The following is a 13,540-nucleotide window of genomic DNA, read 5'->3' on the forward strand; positions in this document are numbered from 1 at the left end:
AATAATCAAACGTCTCCGCGTCGCACGACATCGATTAGGAAATTCGTTGCCAACTCTTTTGGTAATCAATTTTTATCGATTTAATCGATTCGTTGTTGCAGCCCTAGTTGTCATGCCATGGAAAAACAGGAGCGGCAGTGGCATGACATCAAAGTTTAATGAACAGTAAAAGTACATGGCACGGAGGCCAAAAAAAAAAAAAAAAACCCTTCACGAGGTTTGTACTAAACAAAAACATAAGACGTACATTCAAACCTGTTTACAAATTATGAACGACCCTGGTGTGAGGGAAGGCAGAGCATTCATACAGACTCTAAACAAGGGACACCTATTTGGACAGACAGTGGATTGGTCCCACTTGATGGGTCAGGTCTCACTGGTGGCCTAGTGTCTCACTGGTGCACATGCATAATAGCATATATGCATGTGCACTGGCGGTTTTAATGTTTGTTTGAAGTGAAGTTATGAATGTAGTGTGTTGAGACATTGCATGGGTAATATCACAAGCTTCACATCATTTTCGTTGGTAGTGGGTAGCCTAATGGGTAACACACTCGCCTATGAACTGTTCATGGGGACGCCATCATCTTGAAAGATTGCACTTCCATAAGGACAGGATAAAGTCCATAACTCACGGTCATGTTTTATTGGTCTGTAGAAACAGCCAGAGTAATAGCCGGAGCACCTCACTTCCTGTCCAGTGGAACTGGATGCTTGCTAGTTTGTAAGATCTTAGATGCAGTCAGAGCAGCCCTGTCACGTCGTTGACCACAGATTTCCTCACTAAATCTCTGAGGAACAGAGTCTCTGCCCCAACATCATGCACAACTTGTGTTGCCATGGCGTCCATACGTAATGACGCTGGGGTGTTGGAGGTCATAACCAAACCCAGCCACACTGACCTCGTCACACAGCTGTAGGGCCAAAACCAACGCACTGATGCCAAGGGTGGGCACAATCTAATAAAAACACACACACACACCGCCAGTATTTACCACACATGCATACACACACAAGCACACTCCACAGCATGTCACATCCATCATATGCAGTAATGTTGTAGAATTACAGAACATTCAATCATATGAGGTTTGCACTGTGTAATGTATGGATTCCATAATCAGTGGCGGCTGGTGAAGTGATTTTTTTTTGGAGGGGGAGACATGTTTACCTCTATGGGTTTTTCTTTTTCCGGTCTGTCGGTAACACAGTCATTGTGCTGTCATTATTCACAGCCTTTTAAAAAAAAAAAAATTAATTATATGTTTTTTTCTTATTTAACTTTCTAAAATCACAACAGACAGGACCAGGGAGACAGAGAAAAAGGAGGGAGAGAAAAATAAGTTGTCACAGTAAATGTTATTTAACACTACCCTCTTTGAATCACTCTATCCCATTTTACTATTTTTTCCTCCATGTGATTTTTCTAGGGAGTTGTTCCTTGTGTCCAGAGAGGGTCTAAGTATGAGGCGTGTCATCTGTAGTGGTTGTTAAGCCCATTGACACATACTCCTTGTGATTTTTGGATGTACAAAAATAAAATTGTTGCTGTTGCATATAGTAATAATACAAGACATGCACCTGTGTGAGCCTACGTGTGTACCTCTGTGTGTACACCTTTGTGTGTGAACATGCTTGTGTGGTTAATAGGTATATGGGGACCCAAAGCAGAGAGAGCATCAAGATGGGGTGATTTGATGGGGACCGTGAATGCCACATCGACATAGGTCAACCTTGGTTGGGAGACCTAGGGCAGAGGTGGCCTAGCGGGTAAGGAAATGGACCTTTAATTGAAAGGTTGCCAAGGTGCCACTGAGCAAAGCAACGTCCCCACACACTGCTCCCCGGGCACCAGTCACGGCTGCCCACTACTCACTAAGGGTGAGTTTTTTTTCCTGTTAAAAGCAGATGACGTGTTTCGTTGTGTCACCGTGTGCTATGCTGTTCATCACAATGACAATCACTTCACTTTCACCTGGAAAAGAGTGCCTGTTGCAAGACCCAAAACATCCATGAGACAACAATGATGATGTGCTCAGGAGTGTTTGATAGCTGGTTAACTGGAGTATATCTGGTTTCATAGACTGTTACTGTAAGATCATGTCATAACTCTGAACACAGTGGAAGAACAGTGCTCACACTTCTCTGTTGATGGCCTGTGTTATAATGCCCTTTGTCAGCTGTCCTATGTCTGTAGTAGAAAGAAATTGTAAAAGTAATTGTACACTGAGTATTCACCATGGGTTGTCAGGTCACCACTGCAGTGAGCCTCCAGGTCCAGGCTCTTGAAAGGCACCAGAGCCACCACAGCCGTGTTCTGGAACTCCCGTCCCGTATAGGAGACGAATGGTGGTTCTAGAGCCGGCGTCTCTCTCAAAACCCATACACCGGGGCATTGTTCATCCTAACCAAGAGGTGGAGAAAATGTAATGAGAAAAGTCTTTGATGTGAGAGGCAAATATTTCAGACCCATTAGCTGGAAGCTCAGTTCTGCACGGACCTGATGATGATGTCATACTGGTCAATGTACGCTCCGAGTCGTGAACCCTGCAAGATGCCACCATTGCCCACAACCACACACTCCCTACACCTCAAGGTCTGCAGCCCCGCAGGCAGATCGTAGTTTCTGAGCGCACTGAACGTTTTTCGCAGTGTCTCCTCAGCTCCCTCATGTCCGAGAGGTAAAGCCAGCTGCCACAGCTTCAAGCCTGCTTCCAAGTGTCAGGAACACCTTTACCCCCCTGGGGTCCAATGGTGGATGCTTGAAGTTGCTGCTGGCTCCACCCACCATGGCATGACTGGACTAGAAGGGATTCTGAGTGGTTCATTAAGGCCTGCAACCAAAAAGGCTGTTATTTGTACGTTGTCTTAAAAAACACCCTCTCTGACACAGGCTGAAAAATATGCCATGAGATTGTGATCATAATTTGCTTCTAATCAGACAAAAAATATAGCAGATTTGTTTTTTTTTGTATACACAATGTGGAGTGCTACTGTTCGCCCAGCTGGCAGGTATGGCGGGATGAGGAGCACGGCATAACAAAACACCCAGAGAACCAAACTCAGAGTCAGGTTCTTCTGCCTGTTTCACTCACACACACACACACACACACACACACACACACACACACAAACACAGAAACCAGTTAATTCTGTTCATTAATACAAGAGACATATCTTTATACTGCATTAAGTGCAAAAAAAGCAGAGATTTTGTGGATAGATTCATTGTATGATACATTCTGTACTGAATGCATCTTGATCTTGACAAAAGTCTTTTTGTCAAAAGCGTAGTCATTTTGTCCACAGAATGCTTGCTGAAAGTAACAAAAAAATAATTTTGTTCAAATGCATTTTGTGCAAACAATGCATTTCGCCAATGATTAGATGTTTGTTCATGCTATGCATTATGTACAATAATGCTTTTGAGGAAGCATGAACTCCTTTTCATCCAAAAAGGCTTCTAATAGGTGCATTCTGTGGACAAAATACCAACGCTATCTGTTAACACAATAATGGTGGTGTTTGTTGCTTATGGTCCAGTTATTCCTCTATACTTAATCTCACCGGCTGAGGAAAAACCCAGAGCCCTCAGGTTTCTGGGCCTTCACACACCCATTGTCTTTGACAGTTGCACTTAATTCCACTGAGATTCTGAAACCCAAGGTCATCCTGCGAACAAAGGGCAAACATTATAATAATATAGTAATATTTTCTCTTCAGATTTGTAATGTGATTTTTTATTTTTTTTCATTTCTCTATCAATGTGCCCAGTTGTATTTTTGAGTCCTTAAAACACATTTTGAAGAAGAATTCATTCACCCTGAAACTGTGACAATGATGAAAGAAGGTCTTGTTGTTGGCAAAAGACAGGCCACACTGTGACAGTCACGCTGAAACTGGCCATTGGCCTTGGATTCTGTCACTTCACCACAGCTCTAGGGCAGTGTACCATGAAAAGTAATTCAGAAAATTCAATAAATAATGTTTACCATAAAAACAGTACAAATGTACCAAATCTGTGTTGCAAATTATAGGGCGAAATGTAACATATACATTATATCCAATGTAAGTTATTATATATATTTATATTTGGACCCCAATAAATGGAGCAACACGTACCTTATTGTTGAAATAGTCCCCCAGCAGTGGAAGGGCTGCCTTGACAGCACGCTGCCATGGCTGCTGGGTAAATGATTGACAGCCTGATCTGCGCATGACTTCAGCCTGAGGGAATATACGAGAGCAGCACTCTGCTGTCACATGCTCTTTCAAAAAAAAAAACTGAAATACTCCATCCTAATGCCTTTTCCTCTCCTTAATTATGAGCAATCAAACACTTAATTGTGCATTGTCATGTAATATTTTTTTTTATTGAATAAATGATATAACATTGCATCTGTTTGCATGTGTGTGAGTGTGTGTGCGTGTGTGTGTGTGTGTGCACGTAATACATTCCCCGGAACAGATTCCTGACAAAGCTGTATTCATGCAGTGAGCTTTAGAGTAGAGGAGACATCATTTGTTTGCATCTGTGACCATTGATTTCACCAGAAAATTAAAGAAAAGAAAACCCTGTGATGTCAAGATGCAAGCCACACTGTGAGAGAACAACGCCACACTGAATGAAATGAAAAACATTCTAATTTAAATGTAATTTCCACTAATTTTGTATTCAACTTTTATTTGCTCCAAACCAAGGCCCTTGCACCGAATGTACTCAAATCATGTGATATCATTTTGGTTTATACCCTAGAAAAAATAAAAATAAAAAATATATATACATTTACAGCATTTGGTCCATTTCTCCAGTCAGTAGAATGGTGCCATGGAGAGCATGTGAGCATTTTCGCAGCATATTGCTTCTAGGTTTTACACGGTTTAAACACGAGGGTGGTCTAATGTGCAAACATTCCTCAGCTCTCGTAACGTTTGTAACATTTTACAGCCACCACGTGGGGCCTGTGCTTTACACAGGGTTTCCGCGGGTCCGTAAAAAAATGAATTGTAATCCCTAAATCCATGAGTTACATGTCTTCAAAAATAGCGCTGACACAATATTTACTGGTAACCTCTAAATAATCTGTGTTTTATATTTTTGTGTATAAGATCAGAATCAGAACCGCCTATGGAGCTAGACGGCTAAATTCTGCACTCACCGGCGGACGTGTTCTCCTTACATAAATAATTATCTGTTATTAGTGAAGGAGGAATGCCTAGTTAGCATGGTATTTTAAATAGTATTTTAAGTACAGACATTCAAATGGAAATTCATTTGGACATTGGCAATGCAATATTCAATCCAAGCATCTAATTTGACATTACATTTTGCTAATAGCAAGTCAATGTGCAAAGTGCTGATGTAATCCTTAGGTCCTTTCAAAGTGTTTCGGATAAAAAAAAAATAGAATAACAACTACCTGAATTTTGCAAACTGTCAGACCGCTCATCAAGGCGGGCCTTCACTAACAACGTCACTTCCGCTTTATTTATCAGGGCCTCGCTAGACTACATTCAACCAAGTGAAACAGCCTGACAGTTTGCAAAACGATTTGAAAAAACAAATTTGATAAAAAAAATCTTCCATGAGTTAGGTGGGAAAAGTATGTTCCTGCATTTAGTTTTTTTCTAATCAAATAAAATTGAATCTGCTGGTCACAGCGTACTGCGCACTTCCGGGTTCACAAGTGCAGCGCATGTCAGATCGTGCGATTACATGAACGCAAAATGATGCAATTTTTATTATGGTCTGAAGCGACAATATATTATGTTATTCTGTCTAAATGAGTGGTCAGCAAAAACGAAAAAAATGTTTATTAAATGTTTTTTAATTCAGTCAGAAACCGCCGTCGTCAGGTGATGGTGAACGCATATATAAAGCTCTGGGGCTAATTCCTGTTCTTCCGTGGCAGATGGTGAGCCAAATACAAACAGAGTATTTATATTGCATGGGGCTAAGAACTTTTCACAGAGTTTCACAAAATTGTGCTTTTTCCGCTATCTATCTCTCTGTGGCACAACCTCCATGAAAGCCAAACCCACCCATTAAAGTACATTTTACAAAGTCACTAGTGGCTTGCTGCTGTACAGGTAATGTGAGACTGAATATGAGTCTTGTAAGAATATTTTTCTTTATATATTATTAGAATATTTTTCTTTATATATTATTAGAAATATATTTCTTAATTAACATTTTAGAAAAGCATTTGGCCCTCACAGTGTCTGCCGAGTGTCTCTGGTCCTTGGACAAAAGTTGACGACCCTGATAAAGGAACTTAAATTTGATGAAAGTGGCCTTGAAAAAGGTCTTAAAAAGTCTTAAATTTGCCTTTGTTAACAGGATAATCCCAGAGGCGGGCCTGTGATTGGCTACATTCTGTTATTAAACTAGCAGGTATTTACAAGGCCTCATTGGACACAAATGAATCACTTATAAATAATGGAATTGCTGAACTGGGTTCTTATTGGGTATGTTGGTCCCATAAAAAGCAAGTTGTCCATGCGAGAACAGCGATAGTTCTCGCATGTGTCCATGCGATAGTGTCCATGCCGTGTCTCAGGAGCCGGGTCATGAGAAGGGTCATTTGTCGCCATGCTAGCCAGCTCCTGGGCACCTCTCTGTGTGAGTTACACAATGCCCTGCAGAATTCTGGGAGACTTTTGTGCCATCTGTGTGGCATAAGAGGGCTCCCCTCAGGACAGAACCATTTTAACCGTGACTACTAATTCAGGACACTTGCTTTTTTCTATTGTATATTTTGCAGATTAGTTTGTATTATGTTTTTAAATCTTAAGTCTCAGGATACTATGGGTGGTGGACAGAAGAGTTGATCTGGACTGCCGGACAGAGGAGGTAAGAGTCTCACCTTTTCATAAATCACAGCACTCAAAGACCTACATCTTTGCTGTAATCTTTAAATGATTGGTGTATGGTGCTCAGTTTTAATCTAACATAATAATGCTAAAATATATTAAGCAAAATTAGAAAGCAAGCAAATTATTAGATTGGTAATTATGTAATGCATAGAGTAGACAGCAAATGTCTAGGTTATATAAGATCTAATGCTCAGTACTGTAGGTACTGTAGCTTTAGCCTGCTCGTATCCGTGTGTGGTATCACTGCCACAACCCAAACTCAAAACCCTGATGCGTTTTATGGTCTTGAGCACTGCCTGCTTTTACAAGCCACAGAGTATTAGGGAAATGAACAGAACAACAGTCCCAGGGAGATTTATTTAACAGTGGTCTCATGTTTGGGGGTTGGTCTTTATTGGGTTTGAGGAGGCTGATTCATGGAAATGTGACCCATTCTTGCACAAATATGAAACCTATAAAGTGTTCATAGTTCAGAAGACATCAGGCTTCCCTTGGGGGACACTGCACAGTCACATGTGGATGCTTCTGGAGAGAGAATCTGAGATCAGTCAGAAAGGTAGTGTAAGAACTCCGCTCCATGTGGCGACCAGAATTGGATGCTGCAATATTGTGGAGTATCTACTGGCTAGTGGAGTCAGAATTGAAGCCAAAGACAGAGGAAAAAAAGGTTACCTATCTTGTATGGTCTAAAATTGGAGAGGCCTTTTTAACTATGTGATTATGTTTCTGCTGCCTCTGTGTGTTTCTGGAATCTGCTGGAATCTGTGGGCCTGTTCTTTCCCACTACATTCCCCTCCTACACTGCTGAAATATATGAGAACACAGTGAGGCTGAGACAGCGGCATGACGCAGCTTACTCTACCGGCGTCTGCCGTGTCTGTGTTTAACACAGTCACATAATGTTTTTAGTGTTGTATTTATTATTTCAGTATCAATGTCATTAATTCAACATCTCAGTCAGGATCCTATGGACTTCAGAATTCTGTATCCTTTCCATATTACTGAAACGCGTGGGGAAGAGGGACGGATTTATGGTCCAGCTCTTATGGTCTGCGAAATATGCGTTGGCTGGGAAGGGGTGAGTGTTTGGTTGACATCATCATGGTGAATGTATTTTTATGGAATGTATGTGTACTTATGCATATTTGTCTATTGTGTGTCCTGGTTGTATTGGGAAAGGGGAACTATGTGTATATGTTTTGGTAGCTACATAGAACCAACATGGAATGCTGGTGGAAGTTGCGCTTGGTGGAAGTTGCGCTCGGTGATCTTGTTCAACAGCGTGCGAAAACTAAACTTGTTAATTACACAAGAACAATAATATAATAACAATAATAATACAACAACTGACAGAATCCTGCAAGCCAAGTTAAAACCCTGCCAAATGGAACAATAAAATGAGCAATTTACAACAATAAATAGCAGTATGCAGTCAAATATGTCCTCTCCTGGGTCATGAAAGTGAGCAGCCGCAAGCAGTCAAGTAGTTGGCAAGCAACTGAAAGTGTCCAGTAGAGTTTCTTAACATGAAGGCTCCCCGGCCAATCGGGAGTCGGCGTTTTATTTATAGTTGTCATGGCGACCAGTCATGACTGAACATGTCGGCGGTTCTGTTTGTAATCAAACTATTTCATCCAACTAGCATCTTCAGTCCACTTTTCACTCAACTGCCAAATTTGAGTTTGTGCCTTTGGCGCCCTCTGCTGGCACAGTTTTGTCATGACAGTAGTTGAATCAACACAGGAACAGACGTCATGATATATTTCTACCCTGAACACATTCTTCTCCTGTTTCTTCATGGTCTTATAAAATAGTTAACGAATGAGTATATTCTTCCAAATTTTACTCTCGTGATTATGAATAATATTTATATATACAATTGATATATTTATCGTCTTTGCATATGCTGTTGTGAATTGTAGTTGTGTACATCACTTCAAGGTGACATTTTGAGTCTGTTTCAGAAAAAAAAACAGAACACAATAAACTCCCCTGAATGAACAGTGAATTCCCCTCCGCCTCTTTAACAGAGCCATATTTATGCACAATAACCAGTCAGTATTTAATAGTGGAAGGAAAATGTAAACTTCTGATGGGTGAGACTGAAAATTGTCATGTACAAATGCGCATGTTTCTGGAGATGATAAATAGTTCTGTTGCACGTATTTATCATTCTGTATTTTTCATCCTGATTGTCATGTGCGTTAGAAGACTTTGAATGAGCAATTTTATGCCAGAATGGCCATTTTAAATATTGCTAATGTTTAACACATGGGTACCCAAACTTTCTGAATTCATGCAATCAGAAAAAAACTTCATTTTGCATCAAAGATTGTTTTTTAACCAAAAAAATATAATAAGAGAGTAAATAGCATAATATTTCCAACAATACCTTTCGTAAACATTTTAGATCTGATTATTTAAAAAACTTAAAAATCTGATTATTTTATAGCCCACTTTGTCATACTAAATAGAAATTATAGTTTTTCATACTGCTTAGCTGCTCTGTTTACAATGGGATGGAAGAACCTGGACAAAAAGAGGAAGAGAAATTATACATATATAATTGCATATCCTTGGAAATTGAGTCAATCCAAAGACTTGCACAAATCGATTGCATACATTTCACATTTTCAGCAATAACCAACTGTATCAGGACAAGCAGGATGCTGTGCAGCAGAATAATGATCTATCATGCATGTTTTTGATTGGTGCTCTGGTCAGATGAGACCAAAATTGAACTTTTTGGCCAAAATGCAAAACGCTATGTGTGGCGGAAAACTAACATCGCACATGACTCTGAACACACCATCCCAACTGTCAAATATGGTGGTGGCAGCATCATGCTCTGGGGGTGCTTCTCTTCAGGAGGGACAGGGAAGCTGGTCAGAGTTGATGGGAAGATGGATGGAGACAAATACAGGGCAATCTTGAAAGCGTTTACCATGAACTGAGACAAGCTACGCCCAAGTTGTAGGACTTGTGGGAGTGACAAAGGAGAGCAGGAGTGTCACGGAGCACTCAGGAGCACCTGAGAGGAACTTTGATTCAGTGTGTGGTCTGGTGGCTATTATATGGTTATTTTGTCTGTTTTTCCCAAATTCTCTGGGCGTCCCATTGTTCATCCCACACCACCATTGTGACACATGAAAAATGTGTTCAATTTGATAGTGCAGATTGTATTTGTGGCGATGGAGGGCCTGAGGGGTTTGCGAAGATCACATGTGTCCGGGGCCATTTTATTACTAGCATACATTTACTTTACTTTACTTGGCAGACGCTTTTACCCAAAGCGATTTACAAGAGGAAGACACCAGCAATTCTCATTCGGTTTTCAATAGATTTTGAGTTACAAAACTAAGGTCTCACTTGTCAAGAATAGAACATGCAAGGGATTTGTTAAGTGCTAGACGATTTTTTTTGGTGAGTGTGTGTGTGCGAGTGTTAGTGTTAGACTTGTTTGAAATACTTTTTAAACAAGTGGGATTTCAAATGTTTCTTAAAGTAACTATGTGTGTAGACGCTGATGGCGCACCCAGACAAGTCTAAAAACCTGGCTGGACATGTCAGAGGAAAAGAGGAGATCTGGTCACCCTAACTAGCTCTACACAACTTACTTTACAACTGTTTACTTAACCCAAGAAGTTGGTTGCTAGTCGCAAAAATCATGGGGTCTGAAGAGATGTTACATCTAGTAGCAGATACCTTAGCGACAATGTATTGGCTCCAAGTGGACACTTGTAATTGGTGCAGTATTGATGTATACTGGAAAATGACAAAAGTAAGAAAAGAGGTTCTAAAATCAAGCAACATTGCATGCTAATATATAGGAAAAAAAACAAATGAAATGTAAAAAATGAAATTAAACAAGATAACTTGTATTAGACATGTAAATCTAGTCAGTTCTGGTGTTTAAAACATTTGCTGTGTATAGTACTTAATTTAAACTCTTATTTATGTACTTATTTATAGACATAGCCTGAGAATTACTTCCCAGTAAAAAGTAATTGATGAAACTGCTCTGAAAGACCTGCTTCTGAAAGTGAAATTAGTTTGCCGTTGTGATGCACAGCACAGCACGTGGTGCAGTGGGCAGCCATGAATGCGGCACCTCACTGGCATCTCAGTGAGATTTGGGATTGAACTTTTCGGTTACCAGTTCTCTTCCTTACCTTCTAGGCCACCACTGGCCACTACTATGTAAACTGCTGCAGATCCATAATTCACTTTTCAGCTTGGTTTTATGGATTTTATCGTAATGGACAGATCACCTTTTGAGAAACCACCCAAAACATTTTCCATTTAATTTCATTTATACTATGATTACATGCTGTTCTGTGAAATGACTTTATTTATATTAATACAAATATTTCATCTTTTTTAAATATTCAATTTGATCTTTTAAAATAAATTTTTATGATTCATTTGTGTATTGTTAACTCCACTTATAAACACAGCCGATTGTGTTGCTCACATTTCCACTTACGTCAGCAATTGCAAACAGACATGCCCACAGAACAGAACTCCACTTCCTATAAACAATCTCTGTACCATTTCAGACCTTGTGGTAGCTGTAAGTTCTCTCCTCTGACTGACGATTGGGATCCAGCATGTATCACTTTTTATTCTGCATTTTAGGCCTCTACATATCAGCTGTATTTGGATCAGAAGGTGAGATTGTTGATTACGATTTTGGCAGTTCCACAGAGTTGATGGCAAAGAGAAAGGAAAGTGAGTAGGCAATCATTTTTAAATATCTTTTATGCTCCAGAAAAGGTGCCTGACGTTTCACAAAGCCCAAGAGCAATCACGCTGATGCACCTCAACTCCTCTGCAACCATCTTGTGTTCAACAACAAAGCAGCAGCCAATTGGACTATATCTGAAAAGACGCTTCTCTGGTGACAGAGATGTGCTCTACTTGAGAGTGGAAAACGGAAAAGCAACAATTAACAGGGAGTTCACCAACAGGGTCTTAGTTCAAGGCGACTGCTGTGATTACCAACTGCAACTGTCAAGCCTGAAAGTGGAGGACACCGACAGCTACTACTGCAAATGGATTTTAATGGACAATGACAAAGGAGATGTCAACTATTTTCCAAGCCATGAGACAGTCATTGTTGTTCGAGGTAAAGCATATAGCACACAGTACTGTTTCTTAAATCTGGTCCTGGGGATCCACCTCTCACTCCAAATACAAGTAAACACAATCGGCAAAAAAAAAATTGTATGAATGAGCCCAGGATCTCTGGTCTCAATGCCCACAGCTAGAACAAGTTTGGCAATCGCATCAACCACAGTTCCAACATGAAACATGTTTAAAATCACATTCAAGGTCAAGTTTCAAAGGCCAGTGGTAACCTGCACATCATTGAGGTTGTGAACATTTGAAAGTAAAAAAAACCTATCTGCTTTCCTCTCATAGAACGAAATCCAGAGGAAGGATGCCACCAGCACCAGCTTTATCACATCTTCTTCATACTAAGCTTGATAGTTTGCACAGCATTGCTTTTTGTCTTCATTATTATGCTGATCCGGCGATGCACAATGGTAGGTCCCTTCTTTGGCATGTAAGACATACAGTTCCAGTAAATTATGTCATACTCTAGTACTACTGGTTGTTTTGGCATAATAAATTTATATATATTTACACACACACACACACACATATATATATATATATGTGTGTGTGTGTGTGTGTGTGTGTGTGTGTGTATATATTGAACATTTTGAACATAACTCTTTACATATTTTCTCAGCGTAAGCAGAGCTACAGACCATGGAGAGGCAGTCATCATGTGTGTTACCACCAAAGACCTCAACCTGTTCATCCAAACAACTAATAATATGTAGCAATAGCAATAAGTATAGCAATAAATGACAATAGGATACATTTTTATTCCTCTGTCACTATTCTCTTTCATTGTCAAACCACATCCTGTCTTTGTCAAACAGGAAATCTTTCACATGTTTCTTCTCTTGCTAAAAACTTGTAGTGTTGATACTTGCAGAAACTGTGCTATATAAATTAAGTCTGATTCATTGATGCGTATTCATCTCCATTGCCAATGCTTATGTTCTTCATATTTGCACACATTGTATATATATTATTTGCCTAAAAAGGTATGGTATTCTGTAGTTAAGTTTTGCTGCCATTCAAACTGCAAATGATTAAACATTGATTTTAAAAAAATTAGTTTGAATTTGTCACAGCAATGTGTCTGTGTTCACAATTATAGTTGAGTGAACAAACATTTTGTATTTGAAATTGTGATGTTAATCTATTTATCTATAATTGCTTGTATTTTCTGGATGTATGAAACAGTATTAGCAAGCACATTGCTGCAATGCTACAAACTATCTATTACATACACATCTGTATGTAGTAAGGAACAGGGGATTTAAATACAGGAGGTTTAGAAACATGATTTTCATTTGTTTTTCACATGCTTGAGAGTCAGAAGGTTAGTTTTTAAATATATGATAGCTACTTTGTTATGTTTCAATAAAAGCTGACTGCTGTATTATATTATTTCCATATTAAAAATACTGATTAATCAAATTGTAAGTTGTAAGTTTTGTAACGTTTAGCTATACATTTTTAGAGAGAGCGACAAAGAGCGACAACGGAACTTTAATAATTAAGTCATGATTTCCGTCCGGAA

General features: G+C 39.5%; 2 protein-coding genes across 6 annotated transcripts; one reads left to right on the forward strand and one right to left on the reverse strand.

The window, feature by feature from the left end:
* LOC114768215 (type 2 lactosamine alpha-2,3-sialyltransferase) lies at positions 1-5,443 on the reverse strand. The gene is given in 14 exon segments (XM_074933608.1): positions 1-860; positions 862-959; positions 1,172-1,196; positions 2,140-2,191; positions 2,239-2,333; positions 2,335-2,381; positions 2,383-2,404; positions 2,501-2,723; positions 2,726-2,834; positions 2,944-3,082; positions 3,568-3,672; positions 3,823-3,938; positions 4,123-4,227; positions 5,421-5,443. Coding segments are annotated over 13 exon segments (1,245 nt in total). The 5' UTR covers positions 4,219-4,227; positions 5,421-5,443; the 3' UTR covers positions 1-742.
* Positions 5,444-5,704: 261 nt separating this feature from the next.
* LOC114767801 (uncharacterized) lies at positions 5,705-13,283 on the forward strand. Of its 5 annotated transcripts, none has more exons than XR_003742987.1 (6): positions 5,705-5,915; positions 6,796-6,853; positions 11,515-11,547; positions 11,648-12,004; positions 12,301-12,425; positions 12,635-13,283. XR_003742987.1 is itself a non-coding variant. In XM_028959558.1 (6 exons), the coding sequence occupies exons 3-6, from the start codon at positions 11,487-11,489 to the stop codon at positions 12,716-12,718; spliced, it is 627 nt and encodes a 208-aa protein (XP_028815391.1). In that variant the 5' UTR covers positions 5,709-5,915; positions 6,796-6,853; positions 11,436-11,486; the 3' UTR covers positions 12,719-13,283. The 5 variants fall into 5 exon arrangements, 4 of the variants coding, with proteins under 4 accessions (XP_028815391.1, XP_028815401.1, XP_028815369.1 ...); XM_028959558.1 differs by having other exon boundaries at positions 5,709-5,915; positions 11,436-11,547; XM_028959568.1 differs by lacking the exons at positions 5,705-5,915; positions 6,796-6,853 and adding an exon at positions 7,723-7,954.
* The last annotated feature ends 257 nt before the right edge of the window (positions 13,284-13,540 follow it).

This window comes from Denticeps clupeoides, chromosome 2 (assembly GCF_900700375.1).
Source record: "Denticeps clupeoides chromosome 2, fDenClu1.1, whole genome shotgun sequence".
NCBI lineage: Eukaryota > Metazoa > Chordata > Actinopteri > Clupeiformes > Denticipitidae > Denticeps > Denticeps clupeoides.